The sequence below is a fragment of the Coloeus monedula genome, assembly GCF_965178545.1.
Source record: "Coloeus monedula genome assembly, chromosome: 12".
Classification (NCBI taxonomy): domain Eukaryota; kingdom Metazoa; phylum Chordata; class Aves; order Passeriformes; family Corvidae; genus Coloeus; species Coloeus monedula.
The window spans coordinates 19,740,057-19,758,131 of NC_138792.1; the positions used below are offsets into that span (position 1 = coordinate 19,740,057).

The 18,075-nt window shown below is 51.8% G+C and overlaps 1 protein-coding gene across 1 annotated transcript in view; it reads left to right on the plus strand.

Moving 5' to 3' along the window:
- Window positions 1-14,594, plus strand: part of OPHN1 (oligophrenin 1) — a gene marked incomplete at both ends in the record, with an annotated part of 48,522 nt that extends 33,928 nt beyond the window's left edge. Inside the window, 12 exons of the mRNA XM_082289631.1 lie at window positions 88-121; window positions 1,388-1,450; window positions 2,331-2,405; window positions 4,014-4,098; window positions 4,426-4,484; window positions 5,893-5,998; window positions 6,709-6,868; window positions 10,622-10,769; window positions 11,722-12,018; window positions 12,714-12,879; window positions 13,791-13,841; window positions 14,552-14,594. Coding sequence (XP_082145757.1) covers window positions 88-121; window positions 1,388-1,450; window positions 2,331-2,405; window positions 4,014-4,098; window positions 4,426-4,484; window positions 5,893-5,998; window positions 6,709-6,868; window positions 10,622-10,769; window positions 11,722-12,018; window positions 12,714-12,879; window positions 13,791-13,841; window positions 14,552-14,594 — 1,287 coding nt within the window. The remainder of the gene's footprint in view (window positions 1-87; window positions 122-1,387; window positions 1,451-2,330; window positions 2,406-4,013; window positions 4,099-4,425; window positions 4,485-5,892; window positions 5,999-6,708; window positions 6,869-10,621; window positions 10,770-11,721; window positions 12,019-12,713; window positions 12,880-13,790; window positions 13,842-14,551) is intronic.
- Between the last annotated feature and the right edge of the window lie 3,481 nt (window positions 14,595-18,075).

The following is an 18,075-nucleotide window of genomic DNA, read 5'->3' on the forward strand; positions in this document are numbered from 1 at the left end:
GGGATGCTGCATTTTCTTTCAGAAATAAATACCAAATCATACTGATACTTTTGTTTCTTGCTCCCCCATTCCCTCTTCCTTTTTCAGATTTATCACAGTCCCATCACGAAGCAGGAAGAAAGTGAGTCACTTCTGTTGCTGTTCTTTGGGCTCTCACAGCCTTGAGGCCAGGCAGGGTTTTCCTTGCAGATACACTTATCCTCAGTTCCTGCTGAGTAGCAGTGTTCCTGCTCCATGACAGCAGTGCCACTTCTGTTCTTGTACCACAAGTGGCTGGCACTGAGCCCAGATAAGAACAAGTCGCACAGAACTGCAGCAAGCAGTTTTTATTTAGCCAGGAGTAGCGGGATGTAAGGTTCAATTTGCACCTCCAAACCACAGTGAGAGATTCTGAGAGATCTTAACAAAGATTGTAATAGGGCAATAGAGGTGGCATTGAGTTCCTGGATCTCCCACCCACCACCGTGTCCCATGTCCCCTCTTGCAGCAGTGGGGTGTACCCTGCAGAGCCCTGGAACTCTTTGGGGCTCTGTTAGCTGGGTGAAACCTGCATTCTGTCTCAGAGCTCACTTCATCAGCACTGTAACTAGCTGGCTCTAATGAGCACAGAGGGAGCATTCCCAGATGCATGAGCACAAACCTGTGTGGCCGTGTTCACATCACACACTGGGAGGAATGTGATTCGGGTCTCGCTGAATAAACATTCTCTATTTGTAATAGATTAGAGCTGATAAGAATTACAGTGGTATCATAGCCCTCAGTATCAAGCACCAGGTGGGTCTGTGCTTATTCCTAGGGCAGGGCTAAGAGACGTCTGAGCTTGATGTTGCTGTTGCTCAGAGCAACCAGTATAAACCACCTGCTGAAAATGCAGGGATACCATAGGATTCCCCAGATCAGTGGAACAAGCCCTGTGCTCAGCTTTCCTCAGCACATCAAGCTGGATTGGTTTTGCTTTTTAATCCTAGTGATGTAGGTAAGCAGAAATTACACAGTCCCATGATGGGGAAGAGCTGTAACTATAGATTTTGCTCTGGAAGTGATTATTCAAGTCTTTATCAGAGACAATCCAAATTATTTACACTATTATTATTATTAAACACCAATTTGCAATTATTATTAAACATAGAGAGGGTGTGGGGAGCAGTGCTGCAACTCATAATAAATTTGAGGAAAAATGGGAGAACATACGGAACTAATAACTCCTTGTCAGGATGTCCAGAATGCCAGTGTTTTCCTGAGGATGTAGGGGATGCAGTGCAGGTGTGAACACTCTGCTGTGCTGGGGCACTGCAGCTCCGGGAGCCAAGAGGGGCTGGGGCTGGGGGTGTCTCAGGGCTCTCCAGGAGTGCTCAGTCAGCTAACACAGCTTCCTTGTCCAAAACAGTGGAGCTGAACGAGGTCGGCTTCAAGTTTGTTCGGAAGTGCATCAATGCAGTGGAGACCAAAGGTGAGGAGCTCACCCGGCCTGGCCATTCTTCCCATGGCCTTGAGTTACCCTGCAGTTCCTGCAGTACAGTGTTAGTCACTGACACGGCACTTCAGCTTCTAGCTGAGGAATGCGTGTTCTTCGGGAGCAGAAATCCCACGTGGTCGGGAATGTTGTACCAAGTTGGTTGGGGTTCTATTTCCATCTTCATGCTGGTTTTGCTCATGGTTTTCTCAGTTTTGGCCCTGAGCACACCCACTGTTGGGCAGCAGGAGAACAGCTCCAGCACTGGGGCCAAGGGTGGCTACAGGCTCCTTTAGCCCCAGTCTGTGAAGCAGCAGAAGCAGGTGGCAGGGTGGCAGCTCATCCTCTGGGCTGTCACATATTGTCCAGCCTGCACCAGTGAACATCCAGTGAGCATCACCAGTGTGAGATGGGGGCCTGGATTCATCTCCAGATTTCTGGGGCTGTGGCAGCCAAGGCCAGCAGGGGCACAAAGACCCTGCTTGCAGAGCCAGGAGAAGCAGTGGCTCTGCTTGTTGCAGAACTGGCCAGTGTTTTCAGATTCTCTTTCAATGTGTTTGTCTTCTGTGAGGGGTTGAGCAAACCCATGACAAAGCAGCACCCCCCAGACATGGGGTATGTGGGCTGGCGTGTCCCATGCCCTGGCTGTGCTCACCTGACCATGACATGGTGACCACGGTGGTGCTGGTGGCCACAGCTGCTGGGGGTGAGTGGAGCCCCTGCCTGCAGAGCCCGGGGAGTGGGACAGGGCCCGGGATATGGGACAGAGCCTGGGCTGTGGGACAGAGACCAGCAGCAGGAAAACAGTTCCACTAGATGGGGCTTTTGGACCACCAGTGGGAAACCTCGGCTAACGCTCTTGGCTTTGTTCTCTTAGGAATCACTACGGAGGGCGTGTACCGGACCGTTGGCAGCAATATCCAGGTGCAGAAGTTGCTGAATGCCTTTTTTGGTAAGAATTAATTATTCTGTCCTGTTCTTGAATTGTTTGTGAGGGACAGAGAGGATCGGGTTCCACAGTGAGAAATGTCCAGCAGGTGTTTTGGTCCCTGCCACCCCTCTGAGGCTCATTTTCCCCTTCTTTCCTGGGATAACACGATGAGCTGGACTGGGAAGGTGGCCTTCGCAGGGAGCCCTCCACCCTGGTGTAAGGTTTTTCTCTGGAAGGATGGGGACACCTCACTGTGTGCAGTGTGTATGTTAAGGAGTCAATGTACATGTTCAGAAGTCAATGGATGCATTCCTGCTGCAGGCCTTCCTGTGGCTGGATCTGCCTGTCACACAAGCTTGGCAACTGGGGACAGTCTTAATAGTCTGGGCAGGTTGTGGGGCTCAGCAGCGCTTCTCTGTGCCAGGACAGGCACTTCTGTGCTGGGCCCTGGGTGAGGCCATTGTACCCTCACCTCATGGTCAGCTGCGAGCTTCTTGGGGGACCTCTGGGGTCAATCCCCACCTGCCCAAGGCCAAGACATTCTCCCCAGCCCTGCCCAGGACTGGAGCACAGGGCAGGGATTGCATTCACCTCGCTGCCTGCGTGCCTCGGGCTCACGCCAGCTCAGACATCTGATCTTAATGCAGCATTCAAAGGCTTTGGCGGTTGTTTCCTATTGCTTCTACTCTGGATGTTGTTTATTAAAACCCTGGTTTGTACTGGTGTCTGGCTGTGCCCGATTCTCACAGAGCCATGACTTCAGGCATCTGCCCAGTTCTACTGGCCTATGACTCATTGCTGAGCCTCAGGTTCTATTGCTGCTGATTCTCACCCTCCTCTGTGGTTTTCTCCTCAGAATCCCACCAGTGAGTGGCTTTTTGTTTTGTTTATCTGCATGGGTCTGGGTAACCACTTGCCATCCCACTGCATATGAATGCACAATGGGAAGTCCAACACCACAGAAATAACTGCTGCTGCAGCATTTCATCCTTAACCACTCTAAGGAGATAGATTTAATTTTTTTTTAAATCTCTAGTCCTATTTATTTTTAAACATAAATCCTGCTGTTTATTTCTGTAGTCCAGCTTCCCCCATCCTACAACCACATCTTTCTCTTCATGGCTCCACAGACATTATGTGGTTTATCAGTGGGGGTAGGCAGGAGCAAACTGTACTTCCATGCTGCTGAGCTCCCCTCTCCGTGCAGCAAGAGGGAATGCTTCCAGACCAGCCTTCAGGGGAGTAGCTGCAAATGAGGGATTGGAGCTGGCATTCAGATTACTTTGGATGTCAGAAAGCTTGTCTTGGACCTGTTGAAATGCGTTGTTGTTTCTGCCAGCCTTGAGAAAAAATAAACAGTAGAGAATATGCTCTCAGTGACTTTTCAGCACTGCTTAAATTTTACCTGGTCTTCCCTCTTTGTCCCTCATTAGCACTGCTCTCCAGTCTCTCCAAAAATCCTGACACTGGTGCTGGTGTTCTGCTTTTCCCAGCCATGGGAATCAGGAGCTCTCTTTGTGTGCTGCTGTGGCTTTGTGTGTCTCAAGGGGAAACCTCCACCCCAAGCAGACTGTTTATTAGCAACCTCTAAATGAACTTCATTCTAAAATCTTTTCATTCTTCCTCCAGATCCAAAATGCCCCGGGGATGTGGATCTGCAGAGTGGGGATTGGGACATCAAGACCATTACCAGCTCACTGAAGTTCTATCTCAGGTAGCACTGCAGGTCACACCTGCCCAAGGAGGCAAAGGGGACTGGGGCTAATCCACATGAAAGGTGGAATGAGCTGCCAGATATCCACATCTGGCTGTTGAAAAGGGCAAAGTGACAAAGGCTTTGGGAAGAGGAATGATAAATATGGGTGTTGCAGAACCCCCCAATCCCATGGGATGAGCTGTTTCAGTGATATTGACTGCAGAGGGAGATGCCACTGGGACCTGGTGGCACTGAGGGATGAGCCAGTTTGCCCATCAGTTCAAGATGGGTCACAAGTGGGTCACAATGCCCTGCAGAGCTCAGTTTTCTTTCTGGTTGTTGCAGGAACCTGTCTGAACCCGTCATGACGTACAAGCTCCACAAAGAGCTGGTCCTGGCTGCCAGTAAGTCCCACAGCTGCCCCACTGATGGTCCCTGGCCCTGCTCTCCCCAGCCAGGGTCCATCAAAATCACTTGGCAGAGCTCTGCCAGCTCGTGGTGTCCAGCTGCTTCACCTGTAGAAAGAGCAGTGACCCTCTCCTCCGAGTGCTCATCTGTGCAGGGGATGTGGTGCTGGATGTTCCCTTCCCTCCTTTGCTACTGCAGTGCCCTTCCCTCAAACAGGGTCTTGTGCTCTTGGAGGGTCTGGAGAGCCAGAGGATATTACTCACTTGAAAGCAGCTCAAGTGTGCCACAAGAATTGTTTCCCCCTAGTATTGATATATTTATTTTAAAACCTGTGAGGGAATGGGATGGTGCTGTTGCCACTCAGATAAGTAGGTATTCCCTTTAGGTTGTGAAATTTATCCTGGGATGTTGAAAACAGAGTGTCTACCAGCACATGGAAGACATTTCTCTGCTGTAGTTGTTGGGATTGAGTCACAGTTGGGAATAACAGAGGTCAGGCAAGAAGCACAGGTGTAGTGCCAGGGCTTCACCTGTGCTGAGCCAGCCGGTCCTCGGCTGTCACCTCGTTGTGGCCGTTGCAGATGAGCCATGACAGTTGTGAGCCAGTGCCCGGTGAGGGAGACGGATGCAGGGAGCTGGTCATCCCCGTCAGCATGGGAGTGCTGGCATTTGGAAATGTGTGACATTACAGCATCCCTCACCTCACTGTGCCTCCAGAAGTCACTGGGAGAGTGCCCACTTCTTCTTCATGTGTCCCTCTGGAGGATGAAAAACACCCATTCTTTCTTGGAAAGGGAAATGTTCCACCACTTGCTGAAGGTGGTCAAGCCCAGGATTTATTAGTTTCAGAGCTGGTTAAGCCCATGATGTGTGGGCAAGACCTTTATCCCTTCCCTGCCCTCCCTCAGAAACTTGCACCATTGAGCTTCCCAGCCACCCAGACCCCACACCATTCTTCTCACACCAGGTATTTTATTGTTTCTTGATTATTTATGCTTCTAAGGATGACTTCTTTGGGTCAGGGACTTAGGTTTTTGCCCTGCAGGATATTTTAGGTGTTGTTCAGTGTCAAAGCTCTCTGGGCTGATAGGACTCCCAGAGGGAAGCTGTGTGCTCCCAGGTGTGTGAGACAAGGATGTGAAGGGGAGGACCTGCCCATGCCCAGCCTCTTTTGGCATGTGTCCCTGGGCTCCCTTTCAAGCTCCATTTCTTCCTCTTTCCACTTCATATTGTTTCTCACAGTGTTCATCCTGTTGCTGTGAAATCTCACTTCCCTCTGCTCCCCATCGCTCCCATGCTGTGCAGGGAACAGCTTCCATGGGTTTCCTTTGGCTTTATACTTCCCTGGTGTATTTAGTTTGAAAGTGTTGGGTACAAATTCTTCTTTGTGTTCCTGCTTTCCAGAGTCCGAGAACCTGGACTACAGGTTGGGAGCCATTCATGCACTGGTCTATAAACTGCCTGACAAGAACAGGGAGATGTTAGAACTCCTCATCCAGCACCTCGTCAAGTAAGTAGATGTTTTCCTCTAAAACCAAAGAAAGAGAATAATGGAATCAGCAGAACAAGCCTTTCTGGGAGGTCAGGTTTGCAAAATTTTATCCACTGTAGTCCCCTTGGGACTTTCCATGTGGATTGCACAAAGGGGGTGATTATCCTTGCTGCCCTGTGTGTCAAGTGATGCTTCTCTTTCTGGTTGCTCCTTCCATCCTTTTAGACATGCACAGAGCAGGAAATGATTTAAAAATGAAAATACCCTCTGAGAGCAGGGGCTGTAAATTGTCACCCCTAAGAGATTTGTTGCAAACACTATAGTGTGCTCCCTTATATTCAGTTCTCTTCCTTCAGAGAGAGGGAAAATTAAAGCCAGAAGTCAATTCTGGATAAAAAGGATATTGGAATTAAATCATTCCTTTTGTGTATATGCTTTGCAGATAACTTTTGATTACAGAGTTAGAGGAGCTGGGAGTGGGAAGAGATCAAATAAAGATGCTGTCAGCACATTGCTCTCTCCAGCATCTGTCTGAGCCAAACTTGTGTGTCAGAGCTAGAGCCATGTTTATCACTACTGGGAAACAAACTCTCCTGAAACACAACAAAGAAAATTGAATGACTGATTCTTAATGTATCTGGGATTTTGGGTTTTTTTCTTGGAATAAGATCTGTTTGGAAAAAGCAAACCAAGCCAAACTCTATTCCTCCTTCCCCTGCTCTCTGCAGCGTCTGTGAGCACAGCCGGGAGAATCTGATGTCACCGTCCAACATGGGGGTGATCTTCGGGCCCACCCTCATGCGAGCACAGGAGGACACTGTGGCAGCGATGATGAACATCAAGTTCCAAAACATTGTGGTCGAGATCCTGATCGAGCACTTTGGGAAGGTACGGGGCAGCCCCAGAGCAGCTCTGGCTGCTCCAGCCTACTCCTGCAGACTGTTGCTGTGGCAACTGGCAGCACTCTGGCTCCTTCTGGAGTCTCCTTGGGCTGGCTTTATGTAACACGCTGCTCTGAAAGGCTTCAGGAGGAAGCAAAGGGTAGCAGGTGTGTTCCTCAATGCTGCTGTTATCTGGTCCCAGAGGAAACAGCGAGTCTGGGCATTTTTGCCTTTTCTTTTTAAATAAGGGGAAGCTTTATTGAAAAAACACTATTGTATGACTGGACATTACAGGGCTCCACTCTTTCCTTTTCTAGACAGGAGCTAGGCCAGAGCAGAATTGGTTTTAATGGGCACAGTCCAAGATGTGACACTGCGTAACTGTTGAATCAGTGGAAAAAACCTAGAGCAGACAAGTGTTGAACGGTTGATGAAAGTAATTCAGCTGTGGATGCATTCAGATGCAGATACAGGGACAATGTGGAGATGGTATGGGGAGTCTGAGGAGGTGTTCTCTGGAGTGAGGGGGAGTCTGAGGGAGCTGCTGCCAGGGGTGGAGCAGTCGGAGGAGCTGAGGCTGGTGCCTGTGGCCCTGGGCCATGCTCTCACAGGACAGAGCCCTGGAGAGCCTCCAGTCTCATCTGCCTTCCATGGATCTGCGCTGGGTATTTCAGCCTGGGTAGCACCCATGTGCCCAGCCAGGGTCTGGTTGCTGGGGTGGTGCTGAAGATGCATGTGCAGACAGCAATCTTGTCATGTGGAGTTCTGTCTTTGCAAAGCAGAATATTCCACTGTGTCTGTGCTCACACTTGCTCTCAGCGATACCCGACACTGACTCAGGGGTGTCAGGTGGCTGGGGGATAACAAGAGCTGGGTGTTAATATTGAAAGCTGGAGCATCCAGCTTGCATCCAGAGCAGCAGATCCCAAGCAGGGAGCAGACTACTGCCCTGGTAACAGCTCTGGGTTCCAAGGAGTGAGTTTGCTCCTCCAGCTTTTCACAGCAGAGTACACGGTATCCAAACCTCTCTCATGCCTTAGGGGCAGGAAGCAGGTGGAGCCGTTCACTCAGGGATGCTGTTTGCTGTGAGGGGGCTGAGGCAGCTCCCGGCGTACAGGGCAGCACATGGGCGGGAGCAAAGCTCCATTTGGAAAGGGAAGAGGCAGCCAAAGCTGGAATAGCAAGGTTCTTGCAACAGGGATGTGGAGCCAGAGCAACCAGGTGAGGATTACGTGGGGGTATGGGACCAGATGAGGTGGTGGGAGTCAGCTGTAATGCCAAGGATTGAAACAGGATGAAAGAGCTCAGAGAGGCTTCTGAGTACCCACACCAGAAGCTCATGGAAACACCAGCCAATTCCTTTGTAGGTCTCTATGAACACTTGTAGTAAGTTCCCACAGAAAAACGGGCACTGGTTTGTGTCTGGGATCTCACACGCTCACTCCACAGATGAGGCTCTGTGCTCCCCTCCGTACAGCCTGAGGCACAGTCTGAATCAACATACCCTGCCACCTCTGAGAGCTGGGATGACAACTTTAATTAAGGCAGATGTTCTTTTGCTTGCTTTTAATTTCTCCATCAATAAGGTTAGATTAGTCACTTTTATTAGGTTGAGTTTATAAGTTCAGCATTGGAGCCGAGAGCATCTTCAGCTCACACATGAGCAAACAGCTCAGATGAGTCTGGAGGAAGAGGGGATGTGGGTTATATGGTACAATCTGAAGACTTGGAGGACAAAGTAACTATTCATGAAGTGTTTCTGGATAATTGCTTTTCCACAGCTCATGTTTCAATGCCGTGGTTAAATTAAATAGGTTGACTGTTCTCCTTCCCTGTACAAACCTACTTTAGGTGAGGGTCTGTCAATATCTTGGTACTTGGATTTAACTTGGATTTTCAATTAGACGTAAATCAGAGCCTGCACCCACCTCTTAAACAGAGTCGTTTGTGGTGGGTTTAGCTTGGGTTTCAGGTGTTGAAAACAGTATTCTCTGGTACCTGTATAAGTGTCCATGGGGAGCTTAATGTTTCTTTTAAAAGCAGGATTGGATTCTGGTCAGGATGTAAGGATGAGGTTGGTATTTCCAAAAAAGTTCCCTCCTGCAGGCAATCCTTTACTGCTTTAATAATACACGAGCTGCTGCTTTTAATTCATGGGCTGTTATGTCACAGCAAGTCCCTCTGAATCCAGGCAGAGAGAGTGCTCCAGACCTTGTGTTTTGGAGTGGGGAACATGTCCTGCCCCTGCCCAGGGCAGAGCCCAGCAGGCAGTGAGCCAGCCCTGTGCCACCAAACCATAAGTGTGGAGGTTTTTTCCCCTGAGTGGGTGTGGAATCCTCCCTCACTGGAGATATTCCAGAACTGTCTGGACACAATCCTGTGCCATTTGCTTTAAGGATACCCTTGCTGAGCAGGGAGGATGGACCAGATGACCCCCTGTGGGCTCTGCCAGCCTGAACCATTCTGTGATGCTGTGTTGTTCCTCCTCTCCTCATGCAGAGTGAACCAGAGTGTCGGGAGCAAAGCCCGGTCCCAGCACACAGATTTATCCCAAGCCAGCCCAGGCTGGGCCAGAGCAGCCTGACCATGGGGTGTGGGGAGCCATCGGCCACTGCCTGCCCTCCCCAGGCACACACTTGGGACCAAGGAGGTTAAACTAGGGATATGTTTTCCTCCCCCATCCCCCATTTTGGTCTCCCAGGCCTGCTCTTTGGCGTGGAGAAGAAGGAATATACTTTTGGTTTGAATTACCAAAATGAGGCATGTAATCAAAGCAGAATGTTACATTTCTTCATGTTAAGATTTTTCTGGGTGATGCAATAAAGTTGTTTTTCCATATCAAAGTGTGGCCCAAGGGTGTGGTGACCTGGCATGCCGGTGGGGCTAGCACAGCTCTCCTCCTCTGGGCTGGAGCCAGGAAGGGACCAGCTCCACATCTCCCAGGACAGCCTCTGGGCTCAGCAGCTCAGGCCAACCCTCCACAGTAACTCAGGCTTTAAATCCCTAATAAAACTTCAATTAACATCCCTGGGAAGAACACAAGAGCAGCTGCTTTGGGCCTTGATATGATGTTTCAGCTCTTCAGATGTAATTCTTTTTCAGCTCTTAAAAAAAGCCCTGACATAAATAAGAACTTCTCAATTAATGACCAGTGAGAAAAGGAGATAAAACTCCTCAGTAGCATTGTCTGTATGCCAGTATTTCATCCCAGGTAATTTCCTGGTGCCAAATGCATCACTGTAAGCCAAGAGCTGAAGGGTTTTAGTGTTAGATCTGAATCAATGCAAGGTTGATTTGGGTGTTTCAGGGACTGTACCTCTTTGACGGTGGGAGTCTTGATGTTGCTCAGGAGCTGTCAGCTCCAAAGCCTCAAAGCCTCTCTCATCTGCTCCAGGAGAATTTGCTTCTGCAAATTGTCTGTGTTTGTGATCTTCCTGCTGAGCCACAGGGACAGTGTCAGTGGTGGGGATAGTGCTGTGGTGGGGAGAGTGTCAGTGGTGGGGAGAGTGTCAGTGGTGGGGACAGTGTCAATAGTGGGGACAGTGTCAGTGGTGGGGACAGTGTCAATAGTGGGGACAGTGTCAATAGTGGGGACAGTGTCAGTGGTGGGGACAGTGTCAATAGTGGGGACAGTGTCAATAGTGGGGACAGTGTCAGTGGTGGCCACCATCCCCCTCTGTGCTGGGTGGGAGCACCTGCAGCGGGAGGTGAGGCAGCGGCCCCTTTGTGTTGGGTCACCTGAACGTGTCTCCCTTTACAGATCTACTCTGGCCCCCCAGAGGACACCACAGCCCCCCCGGTGCCCCCACCCAGGGTGGCTGCCCGGCGGCACAAACCCATCACCATCTCCAAGCGTCCCCTGAGGGAAAGACCTGTCTTCTTCGATGCCTCTGTGGAGGAGAGTGGAGGTCAGTCCAGCTGTTCCCTGATGCCTTACCTGCCTCTTGCCCCTCCTGCTTCCTGTAACACCTTTCCAGGAGCAATGGAGGTAACAGCAGTACAGCTGCATTTCCTGGGTCCTGGACACAGCAGGCAGTGAGGGCTGTTCAGAGAGAAAGGAAAGCCAAAAACACTCATACATCATGTCACAAGTCAGACTCTGCGGGATTTGGGTTTTTCTGCTACCTCTGATGCATTCTCCATTAGCTAAACTACGGTTGGTTCCCAGAGGAGAGGTTTTGTGGCATCAGAGGCAAAGGTGCAAAAGGAACTGCATGGGGAGTTGAGATGGTAGCCAGAGAGGGCTGTGCTGTGGGAGGCCCAAGGAGGTCTCAAGCTGGCTCAGCTGCTGGCAGTTCCCCATCCAGAGCAAGAACTCCAACGAACTTTTTCAGGACCCTGTGATAGTATTTTCTAGATGAAGTTCCTCTCTGCTGTTAAATCCAGCTGACTGTAAGGAAATGCTGAAGTCCTTATCATAATGTTAAAGGGCACATCCGCTTAAAATCATGTTTCTGGACCTGATTTGCTCTAATCGTCACTGCAGGCTGTGCCCTGAACCATAGTCACCAAAGAGATGGAAAGTCCCTTTCTCCATTAGTTTTCAGAGCTTTGATGATGTTTAGGTATAAAGTGCATTTTGTGACACTGGCAAAACATGATTGATTCACATTGCTCTTTAAAACCCCCAGACTGCTAATGCAGGTGGGGCTGGCTTTGCATTTCAATGCTTCCCCGACCTGGGAGCAGAAGCTTTTTCCTTGGACTGCTCCGAGGCTGCAGGGAGCAGTCGAGTTCATAGTAGAGCTCCGGCTCCTGGGTCTGTAGCGCAGCAAGAGGGCTGGGACGAATGGCTTTTGGAGGGACATCAGGTGCGGTACACAACTAACCCCACGGCTCCGTGCCCCCTTGTTTCTGCAGCAGAGCGGCTCGGCCAGACCCCCAACGGCGGCGGCGTGGAGGCCCCCAAGCCCCTGCACCGCAGCCGCCCGCCCGCGCCCCGGCCAGGCGGGGACGAGCCGGGGCGTCCCCCCGCTGAGAGCCGGCCCCAGCCGCGCCCCGAGCCCGAGCTGGGGAAGCTGGTGAACAGGCTGCAGGACGGCGGGGCGAAGCCGGGTGGCAGGGCAGCCAACGGGGTGGTGACCAGCCCTGCCCTGAGGACCGCCACACTGCAGGCCAGGAGACCGGCGCCCCGGCCGGGCATCTGTGGCAGAGAGGGTGAGTGTGCGCAGGGAGTCTGGCCAGAGCTAGGCAGGAGTGCCCTGCTCCCGGGGGAAGCCCGAGGTGCCCGAGTCAGCCCTCCCTGGGGTGGATGGTGGGCTTCTCCTCTTGAGTCCTCCTGAGGTAGCTCAGCAGGAGGGGCTGGGAGAACAGAACAGCCTAAGGCATGGGGCACAAGGTAAAGTCTGACACTCATTCCGTGTTGCCTTGACCCTTAAAGTATTTGAAGGGTTAAGTGAATAGCAGGGTTGGCTGGATCTTGGGGAAAAAAAGCAGCAGAGGAGAGGACAGGTAGTGTCATTGTCCAGGATACAAGCTCAGGTGCAGAAATCACCAGTTTGTGCTGTTCCTCTTCCTTTTGCAGAGCAGCACTGCACAGGGTTTGGTTAAGAACACCTGTCATTCCCAGGAAATATCAACTTCACAGTCAGCAGCTACATTCAGTTTGTCCTTGCAGGTCCAGCTCCAGCCCCTGTTCCCAGTGCCAAGAAGGCTGTGCTGGGGCAGGTAGTGTGGCAGCTTCCTTTCCCTGGACTCTGTCCCTCTATTCTGGCTATTGGCCACTGTCAGTGAGAGGGTGTTTTGAGGCAGAGGGACAGAACTAAACCCACAGACCTGTACAGTGTCCCTTCATAAATATCTGGCCTCTGCCAAAGCTTCCTGCTCAGTGTTTGTCATCTCCGTCCCTGCAGGTGATTGTGACGGTGTCCCTAAGCCACGTTCCCATGGTGATAAGCCTGTGATAACGCGTCCCCCTGTGAGACCTCCGGATCCTCCGTGCCGGACTCCCATCCCTCCAAAGCTGGAGCAGAGGCCAGATCTGATAGCAGGGACAGCAGAGGAGATGCCCTCATCTGTGTAAGCCAGCAGCCCGTGGCGGGTGCATGGTGTCGGCAGGGACACCTGGGGGCTCAGTGGCTGGAGCCTGTGGATGTCCCCTTGGCACCGGTGCGAGTGCAGGTTTGAGTGTCACTTGGAAAGCTGAGCAGAGGGCACGGCCGGGAGGGGAGTGGGGCCACAGCAAAGGCATACACAAAGCTTTGGAGCTGCTCAAGCACAGCCCCAGGGCTGAGCCTTGTCCCATCCCCTTCCCTGCTGTTCCTGGGTCAGTGGAGCTGAGCCCCTTCCTGCCCCCAGCAAACCTCTTGAACCAGACACTTTCTGGGGCAGGACAAGATCCAGCTTGGATCTGCTTAAGGAAACTGGATGGAGTTCAGCTTCTTCTCATTCTCAGGTTTCTTTCAGATTTTAAGAGACTCAGAAACCCTGGTGGCTTTAGTGGGAATTAACCAAAAGAAAACAAAAGGTGCCATGAGGGTCAGCTCTGTGCCAGAACTGCCTGGGAGAACTTCTCTTTCTTGAGCACGGGCAGGAGCACATAAACACTGAAGGAAAGATCTTAAAGGGGATGGATGCGTATGGGATTATAGGCAATAGCATGGAAATAATGACTGGATGTGGAACTCGGTGCCATGGCTTAGTTGGTGTGGTGGTGTTTGGTCAAAGGTTGGACTCATGATCTTGGAAATCTTTCCAAAGCTAAATGATTCCATGATTCTGTGGTTCTATAAGCAGCCCAGCCAAAGTGCTGGCAGGTGGTGTGAGGGTGGAGCGGGTGCAGAAGGAGCCCAGCTGTGCCTTGGCACAAGAACTGTCAGTTGAAGGTGATCTCTGCAGTTCTGTCCATGCTACAGCTCATTCCCCTGGCACAGAGCAGATCTCATTAGCAAATTGTCAAATCAGAAGAGAGACTTCTGTTTTCTTTGCAGGGTGGCCTCTAGGACCAAGTTCTTTGAGACAGCTTCCCGAAGAACAGGCAGGTAAGGCTGGCACCAGGAAGGTGGTATGTGGAGAGCAGCAGTCCTGCAGTACAGGCTCTGAGGCAGAGCCAGCACAGACAGCCCCAGCCCCAGGCTTGCCTTGTCTCGTTCTCACAAATAGCTGAGGGGCTCAGCTAAAATGCTGAAACTAAACAAGGAGCACAAAGTGTAAAATGTGAGTCTAGATGCAGACTTGGTAAGTTAAATCTGAAAAGTGAGAAACATCCTGTGGATCCCTGTTACCACGTGTGTGGATCTAGTGGTGTAGTGCCCATTGTACTCCAGCTCTGTGGGAAGATCAGGGCATGAGTGAGGTGATGAGGGCTGGTTAGGTCTCAGCAGCTGCCGAGAGAGCATGGCTGGGCCAGCACAGGGGGTATGCAGACAGGGAGCTAGGGGGTTATGGGGACACAGCATGGGCACCAAAGCCCTTGGCTTTGAGTGGCAGCTGGTGCCATTTATGATAACATTTGCCCAAATAAACTTCAGCTTCCTGCTCTGAAAAGCTGCCAGCCTCTGCCCAAGGGAGAGCAGGTTTGTGTGTAAGTCTGAGAACTGCTGCTGCTGGTGCTGAGGGTGAAATCATTTGTTCTATTGCAAAACAGACCCCTCCCTGCCCATTACCCAGCCTCGAGCAGCTCGTGGAGCTGAGTTGGAGCTTGCTTCTTGCATTCATTATTTTCTCTATTTTTCTACTTCCTTTTATCCAGTTCTTCATCACCACAAGGCAGAATCCCAAGTGATGAGAGCTGAGGGTAAAGGTATGTGTTTATGGCAACAAATCAAATAATAAACTGAAAGCAGACATGTAATACAAAGTCAGCATTTATGGGGTTGTGGGAGTCCAGTGGTCCTGCCATTACTGGTGGATTTGCACTGCTGCACAGAGCTTGTTTTCTTCTTCCAGGCTTTGTAAGCACACCTCAGCCCAGCTGGACCCAGGAGACTTTCTGTGCTTGTGACAAAGGAGTCATAGCTGAGCCTTGCCAGCGCCAGTGTCCTGGAGAGCAGCTATCTTACTGGACAATGATTTCCAAGCCACAAGTGGCTCAAGAAATTAGGAGAGGGAGACCATGATGGTGAGCAGGTCCTGCCCACACATCTGTGTTGAACTGTTCTCTGCCCTCCCACCTCTCCTCCCTGCAGGCTGTGACAGTGCCCGTGTGCCCGCGCAGGGGATGGCAGCATGGGCAGGGCTGGGGGACACTGACCGCCTGCGGAAGGGACAGCGGAGCCCCTGTTCACCTGCTCACTTTCAGAAAACACCTTGAAAAGGGTGTTTGGACAGCACAGGGGCTGAGTCCATGTGTTTGGATGCAAGGACAGAGCAGCTGCAGGCCCCCTTGCCCTGAGAAGCCCCTTTGTGTTTGTGTCCTTCACTTGGTGAGCTGTGCTGTGGTGTCAGTGTGTGGAACAGCCATGCCTGGGAATGCTGCCCATGGTGACGCAGGCTGGGCAGGGACTGGGGGACCACTGTGCTCAGCTCTGGGATGTCTCCTCATCTCTTCCTGGATGTCCCTGGCCTGGGACACCGCACTGACAGATGTGGCTGGGCCAGGGGCTTGGCCTGAGCCACAGCCGCAGCCTTGCCTGGGGTCAGCTCTCAGGCAGCACCCTCGGGTCAGCAGCCTCCAAGGGTGCAGCTGGGGAAAGGGAGCAGCAGATGCTCCTCCTCCACCTCTTCCTCCACTGCCTCCTCTTCCATGTGAGCCACACTCACCAGATCCACTTCTCACAGGCCCACCAACAAGTGTCCATCCTGGGTGATTGCGGTGGGCCAGCACAGAGGTGCTGAGCATCTGAAACTCACTGTTTGTGGGTTTGTTTTTCTAAGAACTGCCCAGTTTCTTGCTTGCTTGTTTATTCATTTCCAGTATGAGATGCCCAGTCTGCCCCTCAGCTGTGGCCCTGTGGTTGATGTCCACTGGCCAGGGAGGTGTCCCTGGCCAGGACCTCTGTGCAGCCCTGTAGTAGTAGAGGCCTGTCTGTTGCTCCAGCTGCCACCGGGGCCCAGCTCCAGGGCTGTGCACAGCAGCAAGCGGCTTCCCTGCTTCCTCCACCCACCCAAAGATGACTCCCCCATTTTGAATGGTTTTCTTTAGGTGCTGAGAGCATTTCCAAAATGCCAGACATTCCACAGCTGCTTCCCGGGTGCTCCATCCCTCAAGCGCGCTGTGTCCTGCCCGGCGCAGGTCCTTCTCACCTCCTGGCGCTTTGCCTCTGTGCCCTCTCATGTCTCTTATTGCTGAATGTCACACACTGGCACTCACGTGTGTCGTGTCCATGGTGCTCTCACTCCCTTGGCTTCAGCAGCACCCCAGCTGCTCCCTCCTTTGGACCTGTCACATGAAAGTGGCTTTAAAACCAAACCAGCCCTGTGCTGTGGCAGTTGAGGCTGTGCCACATGCACTGGTGGCACCTGGGGCTGTGCTGGGCCCCTCCTGCTGCAGCTCCTCACCAGCAGCATGAGGACAACACACAGTGGTTCTGATCAGGGATCTCTGAACAGGTAGGATGGAGCTGAAGCTGGAGGGAGCCACTCTGACCAGCCTGGCAGTGGGGCCACCTGCCTGCAGAACATCAACCCCTGGCCCTGGTGGGGTGTTGGGCCTGTGGTTCCCACACAAAAGGCCAGCGTTTCCCAACTCTCTTTCCTGCTTTGGGCTGCTGTTTGGGGACCCTTCAAGCCTGGCAGTTTGGGAAGGTCCTTGAGTTACTGCCAATGTACGTGGCTCTGGAGGCGACATTCTGCGGGAGCAGTGGCTTGTCACATCCTCCTCTGGCTCGTGTCCACTGCCCAGCACAGACTGCCAGGACAGAGCCAGGCTCTGTGGGTAGGGAGAATCCAAGGGTGGTTGGGTTTCGGTCTGACAGCATGAGCAGTGGGGAGAAGCAGCTTCTTGCAGATGTATTTCATGGTGTCCTTTTAAAGTTCTTTGTCACTTGTATGTCTGTACCGATTTTTCCTGCACCTGTGGGTGCAGCTGAACACTGGGGACCAGCAGCTGGAGTGGTGGGGGGTGCTGGTGGGGCTGTGGGGTCCAATCCCTGCTGCTGTGAGGTACAGTCCTTGCTGCTGTGGGGCCCAATCCCTGCTGCTGTGAGCACTGTCCCTGCTGCCAGTGGCCCAGGAATGACAGCTGGGAACGCGGGATCGCCCCGTGCAGCATGGCAGCCCCCCACCATCAGCCCCAGAGCCATTGTGCTGTGTACAAGCTTAGGTTACTGCGTTTATAAAGTTTCCATGAAGTGAAACAACCATCTCAGTGTGTTTTATTCCTCTTGTGAGAAAGGACCTCTCACAATTTAAATTGGGAACAATTTATTAAATCGTTAGCACAACGATCAGAGGCTTAGATTGGCTGTCTGCCTTTACACAAAGCAAAGGGCAGCGCTGGCTGTGGGTTCAGATAACCTGTAGCCGGACAGCGTCAAGGGCTTTGACACCATATTTTATACCCCAAAGACCCCGCCCATCACCTCCCCTACACCCTCCCGTTAGGATCGAGATGATTGGCTGGTGTTTGAGTCAGTTCATTCGATCAGCTGGTGGTTTGCTTCCCGGTGTCTAGAGTCTTGTCATAGGAGTGGTCTTCACCCGACGATCTTCTTGCCTGTGCCTCTGTATGCAGGGGTCTCCTCTAAACGCCTCCTTCAATTACATCACTAATATTCTGGAACATTCCCGGCTCCTCCATTATCAAAATCTGTTATTTACATGAACTATAACTATTATCAACCTCAATTGTAGGGAAGATGAGGATATTAACTTGACATAACATTAACTGTTCAGAACATCCAAGTACGTTATCCCATAACAATTAAACAGCAACTAGTAGCATTACATAGTAACCTCATTTCATTAACTAATTACCCTGTGTGAAAGCCAATTCCATCAACCTGTTTTTGACACTCTTCACCCCAGGCCCAAGCGCTGCCCCCACTGCCGCCCCCTCTGCAGGCGCATCCTACTGTGGGGTCCCAGCTCTGTGCCCTGGGGAGGCCACACAGGGCTGTGTCCATGGGACTGGGAGTGCCCTGAGCACTGCCAAAGCCCCTCTCTGGGTTTGCAGTCCCCAAAGCTGGTTTTCTGCACTTTCTGACTGGAGAAGCTGCCCTGCCAAGGCTGAATATTCCTGCACTGCCACAGTCCCTGGGCAGTGTCCTGTGCCGTGGGTCACTGAGACTCTGGTTTTCCTGTGACCAATGGCTTCTTTCTATCTATCCAGCACTC